Source organism: Sorex araneus, chromosome 2 (assembly GCF_027595985.1).
Source record: "Sorex araneus isolate mSorAra2 chromosome 2, mSorAra2.pri, whole genome shotgun sequence".
Lineage (NCBI taxonomy): Eukaryota > Metazoa > Chordata > Mammalia > Eulipotyphla > Soricidae > Sorex > Sorex araneus.
The window spans coordinates 114192-141377 of NC_073303.1; the positions used below are offsets into that span (position 1 = coordinate 114192).

The 27186-nt window shown below is 65.0% G+C and overlaps 1 protein-coding gene across 2 annotated transcripts; it reads left to right on the forward strand.

Annotated features, from left to right (window-relative positions):
• Position 1: 1 nt before the first annotated feature.
• Positions 2 to 27186, forward strand: FARS2 (phenylalanyl-tRNA synthetase 2, mitochondrial). 2 transcript variants are annotated; one of them, XM_004618859.2, is made up of 7 exons: positions 2 to 170; positions 1034 to 1639; positions 5536 to 5695; positions 6797 to 6928; positions 15365 to 15525; positions 18365 to 18516; positions 25832 to 27186. In XM_004618859.2, exons 2-7 carry the CDS (start codon positions 1058 to 1060, stop codon positions 25968 to 25970), a joined length of 1326 nt encoding a protein of 441 aa, XP_004618916.1. In that variant the 5' UTR covers positions 2 to 170; positions 1034 to 1057; the 3' UTR covers positions 25971 to 27186. The 2 variants fall into 2 exon arrangements, with proteins under 2 accessions (XP_004618916.1, XP_054982887.1); XM_055126912.1 differs by lacking the exon at positions 2 to 170 and adding an exon at positions 205 to 747.

The window sequence follows — 27186 nt, forward strand, 5'->3', positions numbered from 1 at the left end:
CGGCCTCCGCCGGGCTCTGTCCCCGGGCTCCGAGCGCGCGTCCCCTGAGGCCTGCGGTGCGGGGCCGGCGCGAGGGGCCAGGCCCGCCCGGCGCTCCGGCTCACTCAGGGCGGCCGGCCGGGGTCCTCCGCTGCGAGGCCCCCGGCGCCAAGATGGCCGCGCCCTGGAGGGTGAGTCCCGTGCGGCAGGCGGGGCGCGGGCTCGGGGCGGGCCGGCGGGGGGCGCCGCGCGCGAGCCCCCGTTTGCTCGGAGGTTCGCGCGCGCTCAGGCCCGAGCTGAGATTTGTGCGTCTCCTCGCGCCGGCCGTGGGAGCCAGTGCCCCGAGGTTACCTTGGCGCGTCCCCTACCAGGGCGCTGCAGGGTGTGGAGTAGACGCGAAGTCGGCCCAGTTCCCCGGCCTCCCTCCGGGGCCCGCGGGGGGCGTGGCCAGTGCAGGAGGCCAGAGACGGTGCTGCGGGGAAAGCGCCCGTTGTGTGTGTGGCCGATCCCAGTTTGCTCCCCTGAGCCCCTCCAGGGGAAGCCTCAGCGCGGCAGGAGGGCCAGTGGGCTCCAGTGTGGGTGCCCCTGGCCAGGAGGGCCAGTGGGCTGTCCCGGAGTGCCCGCACCCTAGACCGGTCCCCCCCACCTGCGGCCCGTAACCCGCGCTGGAGGTGTTGGAGCTGCTGTGTACTTCTCTGCAGCGGCACGTGGGGTGGCAGTGCCACGGGACTGTCACAACTATACTTGGACCTGCCTCCAGAGCTGAGGGTGGGCTGGAGATCTTAGTGGGGTCTGGGAACACTGGTGTCGGGAACGGTGGGGTCTGGGAACACTGGCGTCTGGGGGACAGTGGGGTTAGGGAGACATTGGGGTCTGGGGAACAGTGAGGTTTGGGGGGACCCTGGGGCCTGGGGAACAGTGGATCTGGGAACCCGGGTGTAGGGAGAGTGGGGCCTGGGGGAAACCGGGGTATGGGGGACAGTGGGGTCTGGGGACACGAGCCTGGGGGACACTGGGGCCTGCAGCTGGCCTAACCATGTGCGTGTCTCTGTAGAGCTGAGTGCCAGCCGCAGCTGCCATGGGCTCCCTGGGCAGAGCAGTTCCCATGTGGGTGCCCCTGGCCAGGAGGGCCAGTGGGGTGTCCCGAGGCATCCGAAACTCTGGCCCACGTCCCCCGCCCGCGGACTCCGAGCCTGCACTGGAGCTGCTGGGCCGCTCGTACCCACGGGACAGCCTCAGCAACGTGCCGCGCCGGGTGCTGTCGTGCGTGGGCCGGCGCCTGCACCTGCAGCCGCACCACCCGCTGTGGCTGCTGAAGGAGCGCGTGAAGGCACACTTCGACCGGCACCACGCGGCCCGCGCCGGGGCCCCGCTCTTCTCCCTGCACGACAACCTCAGCCCCGTGGTCACGCCCTGGCAGAACTTCGACAGCCTCCTGGTGCCCCCAGACCACCCCAGCCGCCAGCCAGGCCACAGCTACTACCTGAACGCAGACCACATGCTGCGCGCACACACGTCCGCACACCAGTGGGACTTGCTGCGCGCAGGCCTGGATGCCTTCCTTGTGGCGGGTGATGTGTACCGGCGTGACCAGATCGATGCCCACCACTACCCTGTCTTCCACCAGCTGGAGGGCGTGCGCCTCTTCTCCCAACACCAGGTGAGCAGGGGGGCAGGCGGGGGAGGTATGCCACGCATATGCACTCTCACAAACACTCACGCCCACTCACATGCACACGCACACATGCATGCACACACATGCACACATGCATGCTCACTCCTGCACGCGTGCACGTGCACATACACATGCATGCCCACTCACACATGCACACACGCACACACATGCACATCCACTCACATATACATGCACTCACACACATGGACACACGCACGCCAACTCACACATGCACACACATGCATGCACGCCCACTCACACACACACACACACATGTACACACATGTCCACTCACATGCACGCCCACTCACACATACACACACACATATGCACGCCTAGTCACACATGCACGCCCACTCACATGCACACCCACACTCATGCACATACACACATGCACTCCCACTCCACACATGCAAGCACGTTATGGCTGTCTGTCTCGCCTTTGGTCCACGAACATCCACGTCTCACATTTCACCCAGTGACCGCAGGAATAAAGCGGATCCTGTCCATGGAGGGAGATAGGGCAGCAGTGACATTTCCTGATTGACCGAGCTCACCGGGAGAGAGGAGAACATTCTCTGCTCTAGCGTGCTCAGGAAGTGTCCGGATGGGGCCGTGTGGTCCCAGCTTCCTGGAGTCTGCAGCAGCCAGGCACAGCCAGCAGGGGGCACTGTGCTGACACGGTGAGCCCGGTGCTCCCTCACCGTCAGCGCTTGGGGCCAGGCTGCGGGCCAGGAGAGTTGGGCAGCCGGGGAGGAGGGCCGGGACCAGGCAGTGGGCCCAGAGCAGAGTCTCCTGAGGCCTGTGCCCTGCATCGAGGGCTTCTGTTTTTGTTTTTGTTTTTTGTTTTTGGGTCAGACCCAGCGATGCTCAGGGGTTACTCCTGGCTCTGCACTCAGAAATCATTCCTGGCGGTGCTCGGGGGATCATATGGATGCTGGGAATCGAACCCGGGTTGGCCGCGTGCAAGGCAAACACCCTACCTGCTGTGCTGTAGCTCCAGCCCCTTCGAGGGCTTCTGGACAGCTGGAATTTCCCCAGCCAGAGGGGCCAGAACCCACACAGCCACAATTGTACACACCCACATGCATGTCGGCACATCGCACACACAGAAACCCATACACAAGCACACACATGAACCCGTGCACGCATGCAGGTACATGTTTGCCACAAACAGAGGCACAACATGCATGCAGCTACTGCACGCATGTATACAGGCACACTACATGTGTGCACACACATGCATATGCACATGCATGCTGGCTCACTGCACAGATGTGCATGCACATGCAGGTATCCTGCACGATGCACATATGTGCACACATGTGTATGTACAGAGACACATGCGTACTGGCACGTGTGCATGCACAGACACGTGTGGCATATGCATGTGTACACAGACATGCACACAGGCACACTGCAGTTTGGGGAGAGGGTTCATTGTGAATAAAATTCCTGGGAGTAGAAACTGGTGAGCCCAAGATCATGTGTGAGAAGGGGAAAGGGTAGACCCAGCTTTGTCGTGGTTTTCAGAAGTTGTGAAGGGCCTTTGTGGTGCAGAGGCTTCTGGAAACGCCCACGAGCCCGTGTTTGTAGCTCCGTGCTCCATTTTATTGCACATTGATTGAGATTTTCATTTGCCGAAGAAGAGCATATCTCAGTGCTGCGCTGACCCACCAGAGGGAGCCCCTGCAAATCCTCTGTCTATTTAATCGGATTTGGAAATTAATTGAGAAGCTCACAGCTGGCCCAGTGCTCCGAGGAGCTATTTTCCGACTGTCTCTGGAGGCGCCCGGCTGCAGCGCCTGTGTGTATTCCACTCACAGAGCCACTCCGGCCAACCCGGCCTGGTCCAGAGTGGCCACCTGCACCCCTGGGCATGAGCATGACACCTCCAGCCACCTCCACCCCTCCCGCAAGGAGTGGCACGCGAGCTGAGCTGGGCCAGCAGCCTCTGGTCCCAGCCGGGTCATGCGTGCCTGGTTCCTGGGAGGAAGGGCTCCCGGTGGGTCGCCCTCTCTGTGCTTGGGCAGTGGTGTGGGGGCAGTGGCCTTCCAGAGTCTTCTGAGCTTGTATGCGACCATGTACGTGAGTGTGTATGTGTGTGGGCATGTGTGCACGTTGTGCGTGCGTGTGTGTGCCTGTTGTTCCCGTGCCATCTTTGCCGTGCTCACCGACTGTTCTCGGACGCTGGCGTCTGCGTTGTCTGTGTGTCGGTTCCTTGGTGGGCACATGCCCCAGCTCGTCGTCCGCAGCCAGTGGTCAGTGCGTCCCTCTCCGCTGCAGCCTGTCCACGCTCGCTCGTCTGTCCCGCCCAGTGTCCAGCCTCGCGGCCAGGCTGGGCCTCTGCCCGCCTCTGAGCAGGGCCTGTCTGCGTTAGCCTCGGTCACTCTGCGAGGCCCGGCGGTTAGTGAAGGGCCGGACCATGGGTCCTGCGGGGTGTTGTGACCCTCGGTGTGCAGTGTCCTTGGGAAATGGCACGGGGCGTCTTCTCACGCACGACTGCTCAGCCACAAACGCTTTGACTGGAGGGTGCTGGACACGCTTACTTCCTGCGCAGGCTTCTGTGCACCCAGGTTGTGTGGCTGCGATACAGGACGCGTCCCCGGGTGGCCAGGGAGGACAGTAGCAGACGATGCCCGCCCCACATCTTCCTCTGAGCGCCTGCGTCCATCGATCACGGCCCCCAGGTGGGCGTCAGCATCTCAGCCGGGGGAGCAGCCCGGGAGCCCCTGGGAACGTCCCTCTCTCTCGCAGGCCAGGCCTTCGGGGCTGGGCGAGTGGCTGGGTGACCGGCACACAGGAACAGAGGGCAGCCCCGAAGGAAGGAATGAGGCGGCCCCCAGAGAAAGGCCCGAGTCAAGGGGTAGAGCTCACGTCCGCCACAGGCTCCTGGAGGCAGGAGAAGCCCAGCAAGGACACAGCAGGGACGAGCTAGCCCCCGGCTGGACAGGGTCCAGCATCCAGGCTGCGGGAGGCTCCACGGACGGTGCGGCCAAGCTGGCGGACTAGGACGTGCAGGAGGAGGAGGCGGAGGGTGAGCTGGAACCCTGGAGAGTGGCTGGGGGCTCCACGTCTCCTCATAACCCAGGAGGAGAGGGCACAGTGCTCACTGGGGATGACACGGGCATCTCCCACACGGGGCCGGAAGCACCCGGCAGACTCAGGCCAGTTTGGGGAAAAAAGGGTGATGCTCAGTGACACTAAAAGGTAAGGAATATCCGAAGCAGTGAGGGAAAAAGCTCTTGTTACACGTGTCCCCTTAAATACTGCCAGCTGGTGGGCGGGAGGCTCACATCTGCTCCGAGCTCAGGGCTCACTCCCGGCTCTGTGCTCAGGGTCGCTCCCGGCTCTGTGCTCAGGGTCGCTCCCGGCTCTGTGCTCAGGAGTCACTCCCGGCTCTGCTCAGGGTCGCTCCTGGCTCTGTGCTCAGGAGTCACTCCCGGCTCTGCTCAGGGCTCACTCCCGGCTCTGTGCTCTGTACTCACTCCTGGCTCTGTGCTCAGGGGTCACTCCCAGCTCTGTGCTCAGGGCTCATTCCTGGTTCTGTGCTCAGGATCGCTCCTGGCTCTGTGCTCAGGGTCACTCCCAGCTCAGTGCTCAGGGCTCACTCCCGGCTCTGTGCTCAGGGTCGCTCCCGTCTCTGTGCTCAGGGCTCATTCCTGGTTCTGTGCTCAGGATCGCTCCTGGCTCTGTGCTCAGGGCACACTCCCGGCTCTGTGCTCAGGGTCGCTCCCAGCTCTGTGCTTAGGGTCGCTCCCATCTCTGTGCTCAGGGCTCACTCCCGGTTGGGTTTGGGGCCTCTGTGTGGTGGCAGGGATGGCCCTGGGGTCACGCTGTCCCGTAGCCCGCCTGACCCACGGGCTTCTCTCGGTTTGCAGCTGTTTGCTGGTGTTCAGGACGGGGAGAGCCTGCGGCTGTTCGAGCAGAGTGTCCGCTCGCCCGAGAAGCAGGAGGCGCACTCCATGGAGGCCACCAAGCTGGTGGAGTTTGACCTGAAGCAGACGCTCACCCGGCTGATGGCGGATCTCTTTGGAGCCGGTGGGTGCGGCCGTGTCCTGGCCATCAGCTGGGCAGCCGCCCGTGGTGGGCAGGGGTGGGCCAGGCTGTGGCGCTGGAGTCCTGGGCTTCGGGAGGCAGAAGCAGCAGTGTCCCGGGGTGAGCCCGGGACGCCCGTTGCTCTGCTGTGCTTGGAGCAGACGCACCCCTGCCACACCCTGGTTGGACTCAGTGACTGCCCAGCAGTGACCAGGAGCAGCGTCAGGTCCCCTGGGCGGCTCTCATGGGCATTTGAAGTCCTGACAGTGAGTGTTGACAGAAAGGGAGGCTCTGTCACCTGGGGCCGTCTCCCCGTGTCCTTCTCTGCCCTCGGGCCTGGACCCCTGGCAGACACGTGCTTGGTGCCGTCTCTGCAGCCAGAGCTGGGCCCCACAGCCCACCCAGCTCAGCAGGACGAGGGGACGCCCAGAATGAAGCTCCCTGGTCTGGGCGTCCGAGTCTCCTCGTTCAGCCTCTGCACGGCACGCAGGGTTCCCTGCTGTGCTGTCCCAGGGCCCGACCTGAGGTGCTCGTTGAGGCATCACTGGCTGTGCTCAGTGGCACCTGTCATTAATCGGTAGAAAATTGCTTTGATTTTTATAAGTGTGCTGATGAGGTTTTGCTGATCCTGTTGACCTACTGGTTGGTTTTCAGGCCGCCCCTGGCTCTGTGCTCGGGCCCTCCAGGTCTCGCACATGCTGGGCACGCCACAACCCACCGCGCCTCCTCCCCGCCTGGTCACCTGGTTTGGCTTGTCCCTGCGCTTCCAGCCCTCACGTGCTGGATGAGTGAGGTGGGGGGGCTGTTCTGGCCCCTGCGTCAGCCCTGGTGCTGGCGGGCGTGTGCGGGACAGTCCCTGGTGTCTCCCCAACCCCAGGTGCGGGCAGGACGGAGCTCACCTGCCCCTCTCACCGTGCTCCTCTGCCCAGTGTTGGCCTGGAGGGTCCTGCTGGAGAGACACCCCCAGGCTTTCCTGGGTTGTGACCTCAGGCCTCCCTGAGGCCCCTGGACGGGGCTGTGGTCAGTCCTTGGGGCCACCGCCGGCAGACGTGGTCCTTGAGGGTCAGGCTGCTGCTCACACCGCCTGTTTCCCGTTGTCCACAGGGCTGGAGGTCAGGTGGGTGGACTGCTACTTCCCCTTCACGCACCCCTCCTTTGAGATGGAGATCAACTTCCACGGAGAGTGGCTGGAGGTCCTGGGCTGCGGCGTGATGGAGCAGAAGCTAGTCGACTCAGGTGAGAGCCACGCCTTCCGTCGTCTCTGGCGCCCGGGTCCTGGAGTCTCTGCACATGCAGCGGTGCTCCCAGCTGGGTGCTCAGGGATGCACACTCCTGGCCTCCACAAGTGCTCCTCACGTGCCCCTGTGCTACCGTAGCCGTTGCCACGTGGCGGGCCTGCTCCATGGCTGGGTGCTCCTGTCTGTGTGCCGATGTGGTCTTGTGGTCCGTGGGTGTGCTCTCATGTCCGTGAGTGCTCTCCTGGTCTGCGTGGTGTGTTCTCGTGGTCGGTGTGTTCTTGTGTCTGTGGGCGTTCTCGTGGTCCGTGTGTGTTCTCCTGATCTGTGGGTGTGTTGGTTCTATTATTATTAATTAGTGAGTCTCCATGAGGGTACAGTAACAGATTTACACATTTTCATACTTGAGTTTTCCTCATACAGTGTTCGAGCACCCCTTCCTCCACCACAGTGAACCCAGTATCCCTCCCACCTCCCAGTCCCATCCCCCCTCCCCCGCCCTGTGGGTGTGTTCTTGTGGTCTATTCTGTGGTGTGTTCTCGGGGTTTGTGTGTGTTCTCGTAGTCTGTGAGTGTGTTCTCTGTTCTGTGGGTAGTTCTCATGGTCTGTGGGTGTATTCTCATGGTCTGTGTGTTCTTGTGGTCTGTGGGTGTGTTCTCTGTTCTGTGGGTAGTCCTCGTGGTCTGTGGGTAGTCCTCGTGGTCTGTGGGTGTATTCTCGTGGTCTGTGTGTGTTCTCATGGTCTGTGGGTGTGTTCTCTGTTCTGTGGGTAGTCCTCGTGGTCTGTGGGTAGTTCTTGTGGTCTGTGTTTAGTTCTTGTGGTCTGTGATTAGTTCTCATGGTCTGTGGTGTGTTTTCGTGGTCTGTGTGTGGTCTGTGGTGTGTTCTCGTGGTCTGTAGGTGTATTCTCTTGATCTGGGTGTGTTCTCATGGTCTGTGTGTGTTCTCGTGGTCTGTGGGTGTGTTCTCTGTTCTGTGGGTAGTCCTCGTGGTCTGTGATTAGTTCTTGTGGTCTGTGGGTGTGTTCTCATGGTCTGTGTGTGTTCTCGTGGCCTGTGGTGTGTTCTCGTGGTCTGTGGGTGTGTTCTCTGTTCTGTGGGTAGTTCTTGTGGTCTGTGGTTAGTTTTTGTGGTCCTTGGGTGTGTTCTTGTGGTCTGTGTGTGTTCTCGTGGCCTGTGGTGTGTTCGCATGGTATGTGTGTGTTCTCGTGGCCTGTGGTGTGTTCTCGTGGTCTGTGGGTGTGTTCTTGTGGCCTGTGTGTGGTCTGTGACGTGTTCTCTTGATCTGGGTGTGTTCTCATGGCCTGTGTGTGTTCTCGTGGCCTGTGGTGTGTTCTCGTGGTCTGTGGGTGTGTTCTTGTGGCCTGTGTGTGGTCTGTGGCATGTTCTCTTGATCTGGGTGTGTTCTCATGGCCTGTGTGTGTTCTCGTGGCCTGTGGTGTGTTCGCGTGGTATGTGTGTGTTCTCGTGGCCTGTGGTGTGTTCTCGTCGGGGCCAGCTGCCGAGTGTTTCGCACTAGTGTCCCTCCGGCTGATCGTAAGGCAGAGCCGAGCTCTGTCTGCTCCTCCTGAGAGCTGTGCCCTGTGGGCGTCCTGCGGTGGCAGTGTCAGGCACAGTGGTCTGCCTTGGTCGTCCTGCGGATATCGCTGCCCTGGGTGGCCGCCGTCCTCCGGAGGGGCGGGGCACTGGGTCTTGGTTCTGCAGCGCAGCTCCTGGGCCTGAGCTTGGCGGTCTTCCCCGGGCCACTCTGTCAGACTTCGCTTGATCTCTGCAGAGTTGCTCAGTCCCCTCTGCCCCCGGCTGGGAGCAGGCGTCTGTGGGGCTCTGTGTGTCATGGTGTGGGGGGCAGAAGGGAGGGGCTGTGCCCCATCAGCCCCATGGGTTGAGCTGTGAGGCCACAGTGTAGGGACGGGCAGCGTGGCCAGGTGTGGTCAGGTCACAGAGGGCACAGGTGCTGGCTCCCTCCTGGGTGCTCCTTCCCCCAGGGACCGTCACCTGCTGCCGGGGGCGCCCGGCTGGCCGTAGTCCAGCTCCCGTGACACAGGCAAGGACAGTGGCTGCCTTCTGGGGAGGCCCGGGAGGCCATGCCCTCTGGCCAGCTCCCTCCCCGGGGCCTGACAGTCAGCGAGTCCCAGCAGCGGCCTTGAGCCTCGGGTCATCCTGTCCTTCACCCAGCGCCTGGTTCCGCCGAGCGCTGGCTCTAGAAGGACGGAGGGTCCCAAGCGGAGCGAGACCTGGGGTCCCGGCCCAGAGCTGGTGCATTCCTACAGTCGCAGGCTGCTGCCGGGCAGGGGCCAACGTGGCCCCTCTGGGGCCCCCGGTGGGCCCAGAACCCCACCATGGACAGCCGCCAGGCCCTGCACGGCTGGGCCAGGGTTTCTGCAGCACCAGCCCCGTGGTCAGTCTGGAAGGGGCAGGAGGGAAGGAACGGGGAGCGGCTGGAAGCAGAGGCACCTGCTGGACTGCCAGGCGCCGGGCGGCCGTGCTCGTGGTGGACGGACACTGCCCCTTGGTTGGGTGACCGTGAGGGCGCACGAGGGCCAGCAGGGAAAGGCTCTGCTTCCCTCTGCTCAGATGTCATCACATCCTCGCACCGGAGGTCAGTCAGACAGCGGCCTGGTGGTCACTCACCAGATGCTATAGGCAAAGAGCCGTGGACAAGCCAGCCTGGACTGGACAGAGCCGGCCAGCTGCTCCGTTTCCGTGCTGTCTCCCGCCCTGCCTCACCTGTCTCTCCCCCACTCCCACACTCCCCAGAAGTGATGCCACGACGGTGGTGGCCTCCCCCCCCCTGCCCACCAGGCGCCGACTGTCCCGTGTCCCTCGGCCTCCCAGAGGCCAGTCACTGACCGTCTCGTGTCCCTCAGCCTCCGGGGGCCAGTCACTGACCGTCCCGTGTCCCTCGGCCTCCCGGGGGCCAGTCCCTGACCGTCCCATGTCCCTCGGCCTCCCAGAGGCCAGTCACTGACCGTCCCATGTCCCTCGGCCTCCCGGAGGCCAGTCCCTGACCGTCCCGTGTCCCTTGGCCTCCCAGAGGCAAGGCGCAGACTGTCCCGTGTCCTTGGCCGTCGGTCACAAGACTCAGGCCAGAGTCCTGAGCAAGTCGGGGCCACCTGCCATTGCCTGGTCAGCCAGCGCAGGTTTGGGCAGTGCCTGGTCAGGCAGTCAGCCGCCCTGTCTCAGCGCGGAAATGAAGCCGGGAGCCCCGTGTGTCTTGCTGTCCAAGCCCCGAGGACGGCCCGAGTGTCTCCTTGACCTCAGCAGGTGCCCCAGGCCAGACAGCCGAGTGTCCAGGCTAGGGTGTGTCTGGACTGGACTCAGCAGCCCGGCCTGGCTGTCCACGTCCCCGGGGAGGATGGGCTGGCGGCCCTGCTCTCTGCTCGGCGGTGGGGGCGGGGCCCTTCTGGGGGCCCGTCTGGGGACTCGCGTTCAGCCGTGGTGCATTCCGGATCGTTCTGACCCGAGGGTCCTCCCTCGCAGCTGACCCTTCTTCCGGTGGGCGCACTATCTGCTGGTTGTTTTCTTTTTAATCTTCCTGGGTCCAGGCTCCACGACGGTGGGGCCTGTGGCGTATTTATTTCATTTCTAATCCCCAGCAGCACCTGGGTCCTGGGCACAATGAATATTTAATGGGCTGAGATGAGGAGTTCCGGCGGGCGCTGCAGAGTGGAAATGAGCTTATGGCTTCCATTCCCGTGCCCCTAGGGGAAACTGAGTCAGAGAACAATAAATAACTCAGGGTCTGTCTCTGCGGGCCCTGTCTCGGCTCCAGGAGGCCAGCGTGACCCTCAGCCCTGGCGTCCCCCACGGCTGCCCCTGGGGGTGCTGGGGGTGGGCCGAGCTGCCGTGAGCCGAGGTCTCCCCCGCGCGGGAGCTGGCCTGGCCGAGGGAGCAGGGAGGGTCTGTGCCGCGGCCCGGGTGTGGCTGGTGTGCCCGCGGCTGCCCTCCAGCTGAGCTCTCCCACCTGGTCCCTGGGCTGGTGTGACCCAAGACGGGCATCACCAGCCGAGCAGCGTCTTGGCCTCTGGCTCCTCCTCGTCCCTGTGCCCGTCTGTTCTCACCGACACGGCCTGGACGAGCCCCGTGTGGCCGTGCTCAGCGCAGCCCCCCCCCCCCATGTCCTCGGAACATGCAGGACACTGTGGCCCTGAGCCTGCCCTGCCACTCACAGGACCTCACGGTCGCCTGCCCTGGTCTCAGCTGCGGGACTCGTGACGCTAACACCCCCGTGGCTGGGCCTGGGCTGGGTCGTGTCCGGGCTGCCCACGTGCTGGCACACGACTCGGCCCGCCCGCACTTCCCGGGCTCGCGTGTGCTGTGGCCCCGGCACTCGTGCCCACTCCCTCAGGGCTGCTCCCGCCTCCCCCTGCCCAGCCCTGCCTCCCAGGTGCCCAGGGCGGCTCCTTGAGCTTTGCCTGTCCCTTGCTTGGGACCCAGTGGAAGTGCCACCCGCGGGCAGAGGAGCCCAGGCCACGCTGACCAGGAGCTGTGAAAGGCGGCTGTGCCCATCCTGGAGGCTCCCCCTAACCTCCCGCCCTGCTCTGGGGACCCCCAGCCAGGCCGGCCGGCCCGCAGAGCACCCACGTGCCGTCCTGGCTGTTGCCACGGTGACGGGACCCACAGGGAGCCCCTCTCCACCCCTCCCTGGAAGGAGGGGGCCAAGGCCGCTAATGATGGCCTCCACTAATAGGATTGGGGGCAGGGCCCTGATGGACCCTTCTGGAAGCTGCCCCAGGCTCCCGTGCCTGGGGATTTGTCGAGCATATGCGAAGCTGTTAATGATTGAAAAATTACCACAACAATTAGTCACGGCTGGCCGGAGGCAGGACGCCTGTGATGGACAAGGTGATTAAACTGGAGGTGACAATGAAGTGGGGATGGTTTATGGGCAGGAGGGTGCCCCAGGGAGGTGGGCCCCCCCCCCCCCCCAGCTGCAGGTCCAGCTGGTGCCGGCTTTAATCTGACCCTGGATCCCAGCCCGATTATTAATCCTGGCTTTATTGCACCTTTCAGGAGCCCCCTTATTTACATCTCCTTAATTCTTCAGAGGCGTGACTGATTAGATTCTGCCCCTTTCATGTTTTTTAAATTTAAAAGTCAGGTCTCCACATTTAATGTGGTGTTTTAGGTGGTCGGACACAATTATCTCGTAAAATCTGAGCAGACACCAGACAGAACATGTCCGGATTGTCCACAGCTGAGTGCTCCAGAATAAATATTGGTTTGCGGTGCCTGCCCCACTGCCGCCTGTCATTGATGCGGGCAGGAGAGCCTGCACGGGAGGCACTTGCGTGTCCGCACACAGGCCGTACTGGTGACAGGACCCTGGCCAGCCGAATCCCACATTGGCGTTTGGACAGACTGCACGTGCGCGCACGCACACGCGCACACACACACACACACACACACACACACTCGGAGCCCAAAGGGGAATGCTTGCCGGCTACAGGCTACAGTGTGCTCATCTGCAGCCTATTTTTAACTGGCTTTTCCCACCCGTGTCTGAGTCTTGCTTCATGTGTCAGCTTTGGTGGTATTTGCATTTGTGTATAAAACACTGAATTTAAAGAATGCCAAGAGGGTGGAGGCACAGAGCCTTCAGCAGAGCCTCTGCACACAGCTTGGGAAGGCGCCTGGGGAACCCCAAGGCCAGAACCACCACCACTGCCCTGCCCACAGGAGACAGGAAGGGGTGTGGGGAGAGGGGTGTGGGCGGGAAGGGGTGTGGGGAGAGGGGTGTGGGCGGAAGGGGTGTGGGGAGAGGGGTGTGGGCGGGAAGGGGTGTGGGGAGAAGGGTGTGGGTGGGAAGGGGTATAGGAGGAAGGGGTTGGGGGGAGGGTGTGGGCAGGAATGTGTGTAGGAGGAAAGGATAGGGGGAAGGGTGTGGGTGAGACAGGGATATGGGGAGGAAGGGGTGTGGGGGAGGGGTGGGCAGGAAGGGGGATGGGGAGGGGAGGGGTGGGCAGGAAGGGGGTGGGGAGGGGAGGGATGGACAAAAGTGTTGGGGGACTTGGGGGGGCTCACTTGCTGAACCTGGCTAGCGGCTCCTGCGCACCCAGGCGGCAGAGCTCGGCCTGCATCTGGGGGCGGCAGAGCCCACCTGCCTCCCCACCTGCACCCCCACCTGCCCTCCCCACCTGCACCCCCACCTGCACCCCCGCCTGCAGCCTGTGGCCTGGCTGCCCCTGTGGGCGCAGAGGTGCAGGGTGGGGGCGGGGCACTGCCGGGGACGGGCCAGCAAGGGCAGCCGAGCTCAGCCGTCCCCTCCACCCGGTGCCCTGGTTGGCTGAGCTGCGCCCTCCCCGGACACTGCTGGGGTCGGGCTCCCGTGCTGGCCTCGCTGGTGGGCGGGCGCTCGGCCTCGCCTCTGTGGGGCCCGCACAGGGCGTCCTACGCACGCAGGGCCTGCAGGGCCAGCTCTGCGTGGTGTGTGCACACGTCTGCCGACGTGGGTGGTGTGGGAAGGACCACGTCTGTACGGGTGCAGAGCTGAGGGTGCCCCGGGCTCCGTGGGGGTTGGCGCCCGCCCTGGAGCACTGTAGGCCAGGGCAGCTGGGGCCCCCTCCTGTCTCTGGCGGCAGCACCTGCCGGCGGGGCGGAGGGCAGGAGAGCTGAGCTGCACGGGGGCCGTCCCCCTGCCGCCGAGGGTGGTCCTGCTGGAAGGGCGTCAGCACCAGAGTGGGTGCCCCGGGGCTCGGGCGAGGGGGCGTGGAGGAAGGGCCGGGGCATCCCGTGGGCTGGACCCTCTCCCCGGGGTGCCGGTGCCCGGGGAGCTCGGCGGGCCGGCCCCACTTCCCACGGCCCGGGAGTGGCGATGGCGGGCAGGGAGGCTCCATGGCCGGCGGCTTGAGATGGCGCAGTGTCACTGTGGCCCGCCCAGGGACAGGGGAAGAAGGTGCAGGGGTGGGGCCCACGCGTGTCTCGGGTGTGCTCCCACAGGTGTGTGAACACGTGTGCGTGCGTGAGTGTGTGCACGTGAGTCGCTGTGCGTGTGCGGCCGGGCCAGCCCCCTCTGCCATCCTGTGCGCTGACCCCTTCCTGTCCCGGCCCCGCGCCCGGCAGAGACTGTCCTGGCAGGGGCTTCCTTGAGCTGCCAGGAGCCCAGCGCCCGCCCGCCCGCCACATGGTGGCGTGGCTCTCGGCCAGCGGGCTTCGAGAGCTGCCCCTGCCGCCAGCTGCCTCCCACACAGGGCGTGTGACCGCAGGGCGCCGTGCCCAGGGGTGCCCCAGCTCGGGGGTCTGGCCTACCAGGCCGCATGTGGGTTCCTGGTGCCGCCCCAGGCCCCGGCCGCGCACACGCCCCACTTCTCTGTGTCAGGGGCGTCTAACTGTGGCGAGGATGCCCGCCCGAGCGCAAGCTGGCCACGGTCTGCTTCTGCCTCACGGCACGGCAGCCTGGTGACCAGCCCTGGCGTCCTGAAAGCACCGTGGGGGACTGGAGCGACAGCACAGCGGGGAGGGCGTCTGCCTTGCACGCGGCCAACCTGGGTTCGATTCCCAGCCTCCCATAGGGTCTCCCAAGCACCGCCAGGGGTAACTCCTGAGTGCATGAGCCAGGAGTGACCCCTGTGCATCGCCGGGTGCGACCCAAAAAGCAAAACAAAACAAAGCACTGCAGGCAGGCACTGGCGCTGAGGGTCTCAGCCCGTGGGGGCAGCGGGGGCGGGGGCCCAGCCGGTGCTCCTGCCCGGGCCTGCCTTTGCCCCGAAGAGCTGGGCACGTGCCCTGCGAGGGCCTGGTGCCAGCTCTGCCTCCTGGGGCCTCCTGTCCCTGCCACCTGCCGCGGCGGTGGCTGAAAAAGCCCCTTCGCTCTGGGGGGCAGCGGGGTCAGGAGCGGGGCGCCCCCGGCGCACGGCCCAGGGCTCTGCAGGGAGGCGCCCTCCCCGCCCGCCCCGTCCTTGCAGCCGGAGCCTTTCGTCCCCTCCTCCCCCTTGGAGAGCCTCCGCAGGCTCCCAGTGGAACCCGGAGAAATTGTACAAGGGCCTTTGATGGCCTGCCAGCCGGCTCTGATAATTAAAGTGGATTGGAAGGTGAGCAGGGCACCGCGGGCCGAGGGCTGGGCCCGGCCGACAGAGACACGGAGAGTGCGAGGGGCGCGAGGGGCGGGGGCCGCTCCAGCCGGGACCACCCGCCCTGGCCCAGCCCTGCCAGACCTGTGTCCCCGGGCTGGAGGCCAGCTCCTGGCGCCTCCTGAGTGCGCACACGCGAGCAGGGCCCCCTCCCTGGTGCCCTCCCAGCACTCCCGCCACAGGGCCCCTGGCACCCCCGGGGGCTGCAGGGGCCGGAGAGCAGGTGTGGGCCCTCGCGGGCGCCCCTGCTGGGGGGACGCGGGCAGAGGCCACCGGTGGCCCCGCGGCGTGTGGACCCCTGGGTCCAGGGTGCCTGGCGTGGCCGCGCACGTGGGCCCTGCACCCTCGCTGACCGCCCTGTCCCCGCAGCTGGTGCCCAGGACCGGGTTGGCTGGGCCTTCGGCCTGGGGCTGGAGCGGCTGGCCATGATCCTCTACGACATCCCGGACATCCGCCTCTTCTGGAGCCAGGACGAGCGCTTCCTGAAGCAGTTCCGCGTGGCCCGCGTCGACCAGGCAGTCAAGTTCCAGGTGACCAAGCCCTGGCCCCAGCAGGCCCATCGCGGGGGCGTGTGTTGTTGGGGTCCCGGGGGCCGCCTCAGCCTTCGGGGGCAGGAGCTGAGCCCGTCACGGTGAAGGGGCTTTGCTGGGTTTCGTGGCTGTCCGTGTCCCCTGTGTCCGCAGCCGCCCGGGGCCAGGCCTGCCTTCAGGCCAGTGTAGACAGCAACTCCCCTGCAGTGTAGACGCCGGTTCCCCGGCCTGCGGGCCCCCGTGGGCAGCTCTCACCTCCAGAGCCGTTTTCCATGTCCTGCTGCTGAGGTGAGAACTCGGCATCGCGTGGCTGTAGGTAGTGCCGCGTCCCGGCGTGGGCTCGGCGCCTTGTCCTGACAAGGCCGGGCCGTGTCCACGCAAGCCTCAGCTGCCCCTCTCTGGGGAGCCGTGCTCACGTGTCCGTCTGTCTGTCCAGTGGGAGCAGCCCCGAGCTCCGGGAGGCCCCGCCTGTCCGTGGCGCTTCCCTCAGGGCTGTGCAGGGCCCTGGCACGTCCGGAGCCAGGTGTGTGGGGAGAGGGTCGCCCTGCCCAGGTGTGTGGGGAGAGGGTCGCCCTGCCCAGGTGTGTGGGGAGAGGGTCGCCCTGCCCAGGTGTGTGGGGTGAGGGTCGCCCTGCCCAGGTGTGGCCACCGCTGGCCCCGACGGGCGCTGGACGCGCGTCTCTGTTTGAGAATCATACTCACTTTGCCACGTGATGCTCCACAGCACGTCTGCAGAGTTGGACCCGGGCTCGAGCCCGTGACTGCCCACTGGCCTCCGTGCTTGGAGCAGCTCCGGGCTCTGTCCCCCCGGGGCCGCACTGCAGGCGTGGAGGCTCTCCTGCTTCTCGGAGCTTCCACTGGCTGGACCCCTCGGGAGGCTGTGGGGGACAGAGTGCCAAGCGGGCGGGGCTCTCCGGGGCGTGGACACGCGTGGGCGAGGGAGGACGCTGGCCGGAGCAGCCTGCGAGCGTCTCGGTGAGGCCTCAGTGGCCCAGAGATGCGAGTGGAATCCCCACGGCTTCCAGCATAGCAGAGCCTGGAGACAGTGCTCGGGGTCATGCCTGTCTCCGCTGCCCTGACCAGCGCCATGGCCACCACCTCCACCCCACCTCCACCACCTCCGCCATCACCTCCTCCATCACCTCTGTCACCTCCACCATCACCTCCTCCATCATCTCCTCCATCACCACCACCTACATCACCTCCATCATCTCCTCCATCATCTCCACCATCATCTCCACCTACATCACCTCCACCACCTCCGCCATCACCTCCTCCATCACCTCTGTCACCTCCACCATCACTTCCATCACCTCCACCACCTCCGCCATCACCTCCGCCATCACCTCCTCCATCACCTCTGTCACCTCCACCCTCACCTCCACCACCTCCGCCATCACCTCCTCCATCATCTCCACCATCACCACCACCTACATCACCTCCATCATCTCCTCCATCATCTCCATCATCTCCACCTACATCACCTCCACCATCTCCGCCATCACCTCCTCCATCACCTCCACCCTCACCTCCACCACCTCCGCCATCACCTCCTCCATCATCTCCTCCATCACCTCTGTCACCTCCACCCTCACCTCCACCACCTCCACCATCACCTCCTCCATCACCTCCTCCATCACCTCCACCTACATCACCTCCACCACCTCCGCCATCACCTCCTCCATCATCTCCACCATCATCTCCACCATCATCTCCACCTATATCACCTCCACCACCTCCATCATCACCTCCTCCATCACCTCTGTCACCTCCACCATCACCTCCACCCTCACCTCCATCACCTCCACCCTCACCTCCACCATGCTTGTTCTGGGGCTGGCGGGGGTTGTCCAAGCAGGGGGCAGTGTCTCCAGGGCAGGTGGCTCAGAGTTGGCCAGGAGAGCCCGTGAGAAGGACCCAAGTACTGCCCTTGACCCTTGCCCCCTGGAGTCACAGGAGACACGCAGGTGCTGGGGCGGCGAGTCTGAGGTCCAGCCAGGCTCGTCCAGCCCGGGCACCGTGTCCGAGGCGAGTGTGCTGGGAGGCGGCCCCTAAGGGTGCTTCCCGCGCAGCTGCGGGCTCGGGAGGGCCAGCACAGAGGGCCAGCGGAGCTGACGGCGTGCCCTGAGTCAGTGCTGGCCGCTCGGCGGCCGTGGGGCCCAGCCTGGGTCTCTGCGTGTAGGAGAGAGCTGGTGGGCATCTGGGCTGCGGCCAGAAGCTGGTGGGGGCCTGGCAGGCGCAGCACCTGTGTGAGCCTGCGGGGGGCGCTCCCGGCACTGTGCCCCTCCCCACACCCTGAGAAGCACCATCCGCACAAAAAGGTGAAACCCCACCCTGGCCAGTCCCCCCGGCCTGAGAGCCCTGGGGTCCTGGATGGAGTCTGGGAAGGGCCATGTATCAGCCACCTGACTCCCGTGGTTTGGGGTGGACCGAAGGAAGGAAGCAGGTGGACCACCGTCATGTGACACCAGAGCTGGGCGGGACCCTCGCAGGGCCCGCACGCTTCTGGTGCAGCCTTTGTTCAGGGTCTCCCTCTGCGCAGACTTCCTTGTTGGTTTCAGATGCGTACTCGGGGTCTCTTGGGGGGGGTCTCTCGTGGGGTCTCTCGGTGGCGTCTCGCCAGCTCTGCTGTGGGGTCACGCGAGCTCATGCCCCCCTGGTGGGGGCCTCGGGTCTCCGGGGGTGCTTTGCGCCCTGTACCGTGGCCGCGTCCTTGCCCGGGGTCCTCGGCCTTGTGTTGCGGGCGGCTGCACGTGAGGCAAGGGCCCGGCAGCCTGTCCCTGCGGAGCGTCCGGTGCCGGGGTGGGTGCCCGGGTGCTCACGGCTGTCCTGCCCGCAGCCTCTCAGCAAGTACCCGGCCCTGGTCAACGACATCTCCTTCTGGCTGCCCGCGGGGAGCTACTCCGAGACCGACTTCTACGACCTGGTGCGCAGCGTCGGGGGGGACCTGGTGGAGAAGGTGGACCTGATCGACACGTTCCAGCACCCGCGGTGAGTGTCCAGACGGGGCCAGCGCGACCCCCCCTGCCGTCCCCCGGTCCTGGCGTGTCTCATCTTCCCTGCCCGGGACTGGCTCTGGCACTGGCTGTAGGGTCTGACGAGGGGCTCGGCCGTCTCCCCAGAGCACCTGTGGGGTCCCGCCCTGGGCTTTGCCTTCCTGGAGGCCACAGCCTTGGGGGAGAGGCAGGGCAGAGAGGCCAAGGTTCAAGGGGCCACGGGGCCACCCACATCCCACACGCACAGCCACGGGTAGCCCCTACAGCCCACATGCGTGACCACAAGACGGCACTCGTGTACAGCCACGGGACAGCTCACACATAGACACAGAACAGGAACAGCCCACATACACCGCCACAGGACGACCCACATACATGATCACGGGACAGCCCATGTGTGAACACACATGTACAGAACAGCCCACATAAATGATCGCAGGGCAGTCCACATATACGGCCACAGAGCAGCCCGCATACACAGCCACAGGGCAGCCCACATGCTCGGCCACGGAGCAGCTTTCATGTGGCGGCAAAGGGCTGAGGTCCGAGGGGCCCCGCACACGGAGTGGGGACATTCGTCTCCAGAATCCGGGGCCCGTGCCTCAGGGCCCACGTCTCACTTGTGAGTGTCCGGGCTCGGCGGCCTGGCGGGACCGTGAGCTGGTGGCAGGGCAGGGCGAGCCAGGGCTGAGATGCAGAGAACAGCGGCCATACGCGCTCGCACCGGGTGACAGCCGGGAGACCACAGTGAGTCCGAGAGACGCGGCATCTCAGCAGAAACCAGCCTGGCTAGGGGCAGGGCAGGGCCGCCCTGGGTGCAGCACGGGCCAGCGGCAGCTGCGGGCAGCAGGGGACGTCCACCCGGGCTCCGCCCGCTCTGCAGTTGCATTTCTCTCCTGTGGACGCGTGTCGTTCCTGAAGTAAAGCAGAGACCCAGGGCGGGCGCGGTCCTGACTGGGGCCATGCTCCCTGGCGGCCACTCACGGAACTGGGTCACGCTCAGCTCGGGGACAGGCGTCCGTGAGTCAGGAGCGACGAAGGCAAAGTGTTCCCGGAGCTGGCCGGGCTTTCCGAGACGAGCTTCCGGCCCAGGAACAGACACAGATACACACACCGGGGCACACGGGGCCGCGCCCGCCACTCGCCGGGGGCCACCGCTGCCCCCGGGAAGCACCACCGGGCTCTGTGTGCTTGGCTGGTCCGGGTTTACACCAGCCCAGAGCCCCCGGAGCCTCCCTGGGCCCTCGGGCTGGACTCAGTGCCGGTGGTGCCCGGACTGAGCAGGACGGAGGCCCAGCACCCACCACTCTCCCGTGGCGTCTCTGCACCGACCAGGCGGACGGGGCGGCCTTGGGGGCGCCCGGGCTTCTGCCGTGCCAGGCTGCATGCCCTTCCGAGTGCCCCCAGAGGGAGGCTCGTGGCCCCGGCCAGGACCCTCGCTGGCCTCCTCGGCCTCCTCCACTGCCCGACCCAGAGCCACAGAGAGGCCATGAGGAGGGTGAGCCTGGCCCTGCCCCCGCCAGGCGTCCAGCTAAGGTGCTGGTGGCCACAGCCACACCCCGGGGCCAGCCTGGGTAGCATTGTACAGCGGGTGGTCTGGACACCCCCACAGCACGTAGTGACACGCAAAGAGCACATGCTCAACACGCTCTGACACAGGCTCACACACATGCTAACACATGCATGCTCACAGACATTGATACATATGTGCACTCCCGTATTTGCACTCACACGTGCTCACACACTCACACACATGTTCACACACGTGCACGTCCCAGTGTCTCTCTGCCAGCCGTGTGGGTGCTGGGGTTGCCCTGGCTCGTGGCTGCCAGCCCACCCGGGCCGAGGCTGTGTCTGGCTGTGGGCGGGAGCTCGGGGGCCGCCCTGCTCCCTGTGTCCCCAGACGCACACGGTCAGGCCAGGGCCAAGCTGGGGTGCTCTGTGGTGGGCTGCACTGCGGGGGTGGTGACTGACCACGGGTGGAGTCCCCTGGGCACCACACACACACACACTTATACACATGTGCACACACACATACGTACCCTCACACACACACACACACATACACTCACACATAAGTACACACATATATACACTCACACACTCAGACACATACACACACATATACACAGACACACACTCACATACTCACACTCACACATACTCACACTCGCACACGCCCGGTGGTGCCCACACCCCTAGTCCAGGTCCCGCGGGAAGGTCCTGGGCTGGCTCCTGGGAGCCGGTCGTGGACCTGGGGCAGGGGCCTCGCTGGGCTCTCTAGCCTCTGGGCGGGCCTCAGCCTGGAGCCCCGGGGCCGTGCCTGTCGGCACTGAGGGCCCAGCCCGGGGCCCCCTGACGGGTCACTGAGACACACGGGAAGTGTCTGTCCCCACTCCTGGTGGCAGAAGGCGCCGGGCTTCTTGGGTCCCGCGGAGGTGGGCCTAGGCGGCGGTGAGATGGGCCGTGTGCAGGCTGCCGCCCCCGCGGCCGTGGCCGGGACACACCGACCCTCCTGGAGAGGACTCGGCTGCGTAGACCCCCAGAGGAGTCTGGCGCCCGGAGTGGCCGCGTCCCCGTCCTGTCCCAGGGCTCGGCCTGCTTGGGAGGCGGCGCTGGCCGCATCAGCGTTCCAGTATGGACACGCTCCCGCTTCCGCGTCCCAGGCCCCCCCCCCCCGCCCTAACTCTGGGGGCAGCGGCAGGTGCAGCCCCTGAAGTCCACGTTCTCTCACACTCAGGAGCTTGGGTTTGGCCCTTGGCGGGACAGAGTGACCCCGGCTCCTCCTGGAGCACCCCCACACCCAACACAGCTGAGGGCCAGGGTCACCTGTCCCTGGTAGCCAGGTCGGCTACCTGACCGTGCTGCCCCCTCTCCTGGTACCTGTTGGGCTTTGGGTGTGAGGAAAAGGTGGTTGAATCTCTTCAGGGTGTTGGGATTCGGGGCTGGAGCGATAGCACAGCGGGGAGGGCGTTTGCCTTGCACGTGGCCAACCCGGGTTCGATTCCCAGCATCCCATGTGGTTCCCCGGCACCGCCAGGAGTAGTTCCTGAGTGCAGAGCCAGGAGTAACCCCTGAGCATCGCCGGGTGTGACCCAAAAAGCCAAAAAAAAATGAATGTCTGGATTCAGTTCCCTTTGCCCAGGAGGATATTTTTGTCTTAGATGATCCGGTTACACTTGCAGTAGCAAAGACAAACCACCGCAGCCATGGCTGGGAGCCGCCACCCTGCTGGGTCCCCTCTGCGGCCCCCACCCCTACAAACCCACTGGAGGTGGAGGGCGGCCAGGGGCCCTCACCGGCACACAGCCGCCCCCCGCGGCCGGCAGGCCCTGGGCTCGGGCCTCTGCAGGGAGCCCCCGTGAGTCTGCACTGGGGCACGTGTGGCTCCCCGGAGCACACACGGCAGGGCCGGAGCAGCACCCCAGGCCGCCCGCTCCTGCCCTCCGCTGCGGGAGACGCTTGTGCCCCATCACATGCCGCCCCCGGGCCGGGGTGGCGTGTGGCAGCCGCAGCCCTGCGCGGCCTGCGGTTCTGGGCTGTTCTGAGCCTGCACTCGCCCCGGTCTCCAGACCCGCCTGGCGCCGGGCACCGGCCGTGCTGTGCTGGCAGGCCCCGCCCTGCACCCACACCGCCCAGGCCGCCAGCTGCCCCAGCAGATACGCCAAATGTCCCTGGTGGGGCCCGGACCAGGCAGCCCACCTCAGAAACATATGCCGGCCACATGGCGCGTTCGGTCGGGGAACTCGGGTTGTGTGTTCACGGCTTCCCTGCTCTGTTTATTCGCTGATCCACCATCTGCCTGCCCAGGAACCAGCCAAGAGCACACCCGTGGGCGACAGTTTCTCCAGAGCAAGGCCACCCCACGGAGTAACAGTGCACTGGGCAGGGTTAGTGCAGAGTAACAGCACCTCTGGGCAGGGTTAGTGCAGAGTAACAGTGCACTGGGCAGGGTTAGTGCAGAGTAACAGCACTTCTGGGCAGGGTTAGTGCAGAGTAACAGTGCACTGGGCAGGGTTAGTGCAGAGTAACAGCACCTCTGGGCAGGGTTAGTGCAGAGTAACAGCACCTCTGGGCAGGGTTAGTGCAGAGTAACAGCACCTCTGGGCAGGGTTAGTGCAGAGTAACAGCACCTCTGGGCAGGGTTAGTGCAGAGTAACAGCACCTCTGGGCAGGGTTAGTGCAGAGTAACAGTACCTCTGGGCAGGGTTAGTGCAGAGTAACAGTACCTCTGGGCAGGGTTAGTGCAGAGTAACAGCACCTCTGGGCAGGGTTAGTGCAGAGTAACAGTACACTGGGCAGGGTTAGTGCAGAGTAACAGCACCTCTGGGCAGGGTTAGTGCAGAGTAACAGCACCTCTGGGCAGGGTTAGTGCAGAGTAACAGCACCTCTGGGCAGGGTTAGTGCAGAGTAACAGCACTTCTGGGCAGGGTTAGTGCAGAGTAACAGTGCACTGGGCAGGGTTAGTGCAGAGTAACAGTATCTCTGGGCAGGGTTAGTGCAGAGTAACAGCACCTCTGGGCAGGGTTAGTGCAGAGTAACAGCACCTCTGGGCAGGGTTAGTGCAGAGTAACAGCACCTCTGGGCAGGGTTAGTGCAGAGTAACAGCACCTCTGGGCAGGGTTAGTGCAGAGTAACAGCACCTCTGGGCAGGGTTAGTGCAGAGTAACAGCACCTCTGGGCAGGGTTAGTGCAGAGTAACAGTACCTCTGGGCAGGGTTAGTGCAGAGTAACAGTACACTGGGCAGGGTTAGTGCAGAGTAACAGCACCTCTGGGGCAGGGTTAGTGCAGAGTAACAGCACTTCTAGGCAGGGTTAGTGCAGAGTAACAGCACCTCTGGGGCAGGGTGAGTGCAGAGTAACAGCACCTCTGGGCAGGGTTAGTGCAGAGTAACAGCACCTCTGGGCAGGGTTAGTGCAGAGTAACAGTACCTCTGGGCAGGGTTAGTGCAGAGTAACAGTACACTGGGCAGGGTTAGTGCAGAGTAACAGCACCTCTGGGGCAGGGTTAGTGCAGAGTAACAGCACTTCTAGGCAGGGTTAGTGCAGAGTAACAGCACCTCTGGGGCAGGGTGAGTGCAGAGTAACAGCACCTCTGGGCAGGGTTAGTGCAGAGTAACAGCACCTCTGGGGCAGGCCACCCGCCGGAGTCGTGGTGACGGGCTTCGAGCCCCTGCCTCAGGGCACCTGCCATCGGCCTGACCCGGTCCTCACCGTGCCTGACGCCCAGCGTCCCCCCAGCGGCTGGGGCGCCTCTGTCCTTCGTGCAGCAGGAGGCCTGAGTGACTGGCCCTCAGGCCCCTCCGGAGGAGGCAGGGGTGAGGGTGGTGGAGGTGGTGTGGCAGAGGGCGAGGGTGGAGGTGGTGATGAGGGCGGTGCCCGTGCGAGAGCTCACAGACCCCGCCCGACCTCAGGAGCTGTGCAAACTGGACGGGGTTCCGGGAGCCGTTGCCGGGTACCCCGTGGTCTCATGGGCAGACCCTCCGCCTCCGTCTGGGTCCCCCAGAGGAGTTCAGGGGGCGCTGATGGCGTGGACGTGGTGGGTCAGCCTCGGGGGGGGGAAGTGGGGGGGTCAGCCTGGTGGGGGGGTTGGCCTGGTGGGGGGACGTGGGGGGTGTCGGCCTGGTGGGGGACATGGGGGGGTCAGCCTGGTGGGGGACGTGGGGGGGTCGGCCTGGTGGGACGTGGGCAGGGGACAGTGGCCCTCGCAGCCAGCCCGGGAGGCACGTCTGAGGGGACAGCAGGTGAGCGCCCTGGAGAGGCCTTGCTGGCCTGTCGGGGCGGGGGGGAGCCCCGTCCGGGGTGGGGGCCAGGGGGCCTGAGCCTGCTCCAGATACAAAGGTCCACAGACGCGGCAGCTGTGCGCTGAGCCAGAAACACCTGACTTCTGTGGAAGCTTGGAGTCACTTGCGTATCATTATTTCTGCAAAACGTCTTTATTAAAGGCAACACCAGATGGTCCTACCACGCAGAGTCACGAATCCTCCCTGGATCCCTCCAGCGACACATCAGAACACGCGGCACAGACCCTGACTTAGGGGGGTGTACGTCCACGGCTCAGAGGGCGAAGGACCATTCAAGCCGGGTGTGTTCTGCTGTTCCGAGGAATAAATGTTCTGAGTCGGCACAGACTCTGCCCAAGATTCACGTACGAGTATCAGCTGAAGACAGTCCAAAGGGCCTGCGGGTGATGCAGCCAAATTTGAGGGAGAGGAAACGTTAAAACTGCCTGGAATTCCAAGCTGTGGCGGTTGTGGACTGTGCCGTGCTGTCTGAGACTCGCCCACGGGGTGTCCCCCTGCACGCAGCGGGGGCTTGGCCTCGTGAGCAGGTCCCAGCCCTGAGAGGCGGAGGGCAGTCCGTGCCCTTCGCACACCCGCTGTCTGTGAAGAGCCCGGTGTGAGGAAGCCGTCCTGCGGCCCCACGCACGGGACCTCCGAGCTCAGAGACAGATCGCCGGCAGTAGTGGGGCCGACAGGCACTGGCGGGTGCAGAGAGACAGGAAGCATCGGGTGCAGAGACAGGAAGTATCGGGTGCAGAGACAGGAAGTATCGGGTGCAGAGAGACAGGAAGTATCGGGTGCAGAGAGACAGGAAGTATCGGGTGCAGAGAGCTCGCAGACAGGAAGTGGCTGAGCAACTGCCCCGGGTTCCTGTGTCCACACCCATGCGTGTCTAGGCGGGACGTTTCCCTGGATGCTTTAGGTGAGGCCGTGTGGGAGACTTGCTGCATGTCTGTTTCTCTCCCATGCCTCAGTTTCCCCTCAGTCGTGGGCAGTGCTGACCCTCTGGGAGGGTCGCGGGGAGCAGCAGGCAGGAGACCAGGCGTGGGGCGGGTGTGTCCCTTGACGTGGGCTAGCCTGCTGGGGATGTTTTGGGCCACTCCGCAGCTCGGTGGCAGCCCCGGCCCGGGAGCCCCGAGAAGACGCCCCTCCCCTGAGACAGCTGTCCCCTGTTCCCCGGGACGCCCGCCTCTCCCGGCCCTGGCTGGCGGCAGCAGCCGGTGGCCGCGTCACGCCCTAGCGCACGGCTCGTGGCTCTGGGTCCCTGGGCGCTGGGGGCCCCGACCCACCGAGGCAGCCCATAGGCTCCAGCCCTGTTGCTCGCCGTGAGTGCTCACTGCACATGGCAGTGCCCTGTGGCACGCTGCCCCGTGGGCCCCTCTCACGGCGGCAGAACTGCCGGGGGGTCTGCCCAGTGTTGGGTGTTGGGGCAGGGGTGGGGAGCCGGCCTGCCCATGCTCATGCCAGAGGCGGCTTCCCTGACGGGGCAGCTGCCAGGCCAGGCCGCTCACCCCCATCTCCTTGCAGGACACACCGGACCAGCCACTGCTACCGGATCACCTACCGGCACATGGAGCGTACGCTGACCCAGCAGGAGGCCGGCCGAGTGCACCGCGCCCTGCAGGAGGCGGCCGTGCGGGTGCTGGGCGTGCAGGGTCGCTTCTGACCCCGCCTGGCCTGGGCCTTCCTGCTGCACTGCACGCCTCGGGGGTCCTGGGACCTAGGGCACCCGAGTGCTCCCCGGCCCGTCCTCACCGAGGCCCGTCCACACCGAGGCCCGTCCAGCGAGTCCCTTCCCCTCTGACGCGTGTCCACACCGAGCCCAGAGACAGGAGGCTCAGAAGCAGGCGGAGCCGGGGGCAGGCCGGGCCACACCGTGCACCAGGCAGTCACCGGGAGGTTTGCCTGTGTGGCGGCCACTTCTAGGAGCATCTCAAAGAAGCGCCTTCTCTCTCCATGGGGGTCTCCATGGGGGTCTCGTCTCGGGGTTGGAGCCAACCAGCAGTGGACCAATGTGCCTCCTGAGAGCCCCGCACAGGGGCTGGACAGGGCAGGCCTGGGCCTTCAGCCCGGGGCCAGGGCCACTTCCATGGTGCCAGGCCTGGGCTTGCAGCTGTGCTGGGAACCCTCCAGGCCAGGGACTGAACTTGGGGCCTCAGGCACACGAGGCACCTGCTCCAGTCCTGAGCAGGCCCCTGCCCCCTGCATTGCTTCCCAGAAAACACCCAGAGTGTGCCTCACACATGCACATTCACACGTGCCCAGTCACATACACCAACACAGATACCCATGCACACATGTGCCCGCTCACGTACACCAACACAGCCACACATGCACACATGCGCCCGGTCACATATACCAGCCACAGTCACACGTGCATAGTCACCAGCACACAAGCTGTCACGCATGCACAGTCACATACCCCAGCACACATGCACGTGCACCCAGAAGCGGGTCAGCATCTTGTCTGTCCACCTGTCCGCCCATGTGCTGCCCGGCCTGACCCAGGCCCAGCAGACCACAGGCTCTTGCACAGGCGTGCACGGACCCCTGGACATCAGCACTGGTCGCGTGTGACCGTCCCTCTGGGGGCATCTCATGCCCCTCCCTGGGTGGGGGGAGCACAGAGCTCGCCAGGCAGGGCCCAGGCTGACCTCACCGCCAGCCCAGGAGGAACTGACCTCTGCCCCCAGCAACCCCAACACAGTGGAGACCCCGTCCCTCCTCTGAACCTCCTGGCCGTTGGCGGAATCAGCTCCAAGAGGGAGATAAAAGCACGAGCCTTTCAAAGGCCCCGGGGCACAGGCCGGGCGGGGGGCAGCACCCCCAGCTCTGCACACGCGTTGGTCTCGAGCCCTGAATAAAGCAGAACCACCCACCTC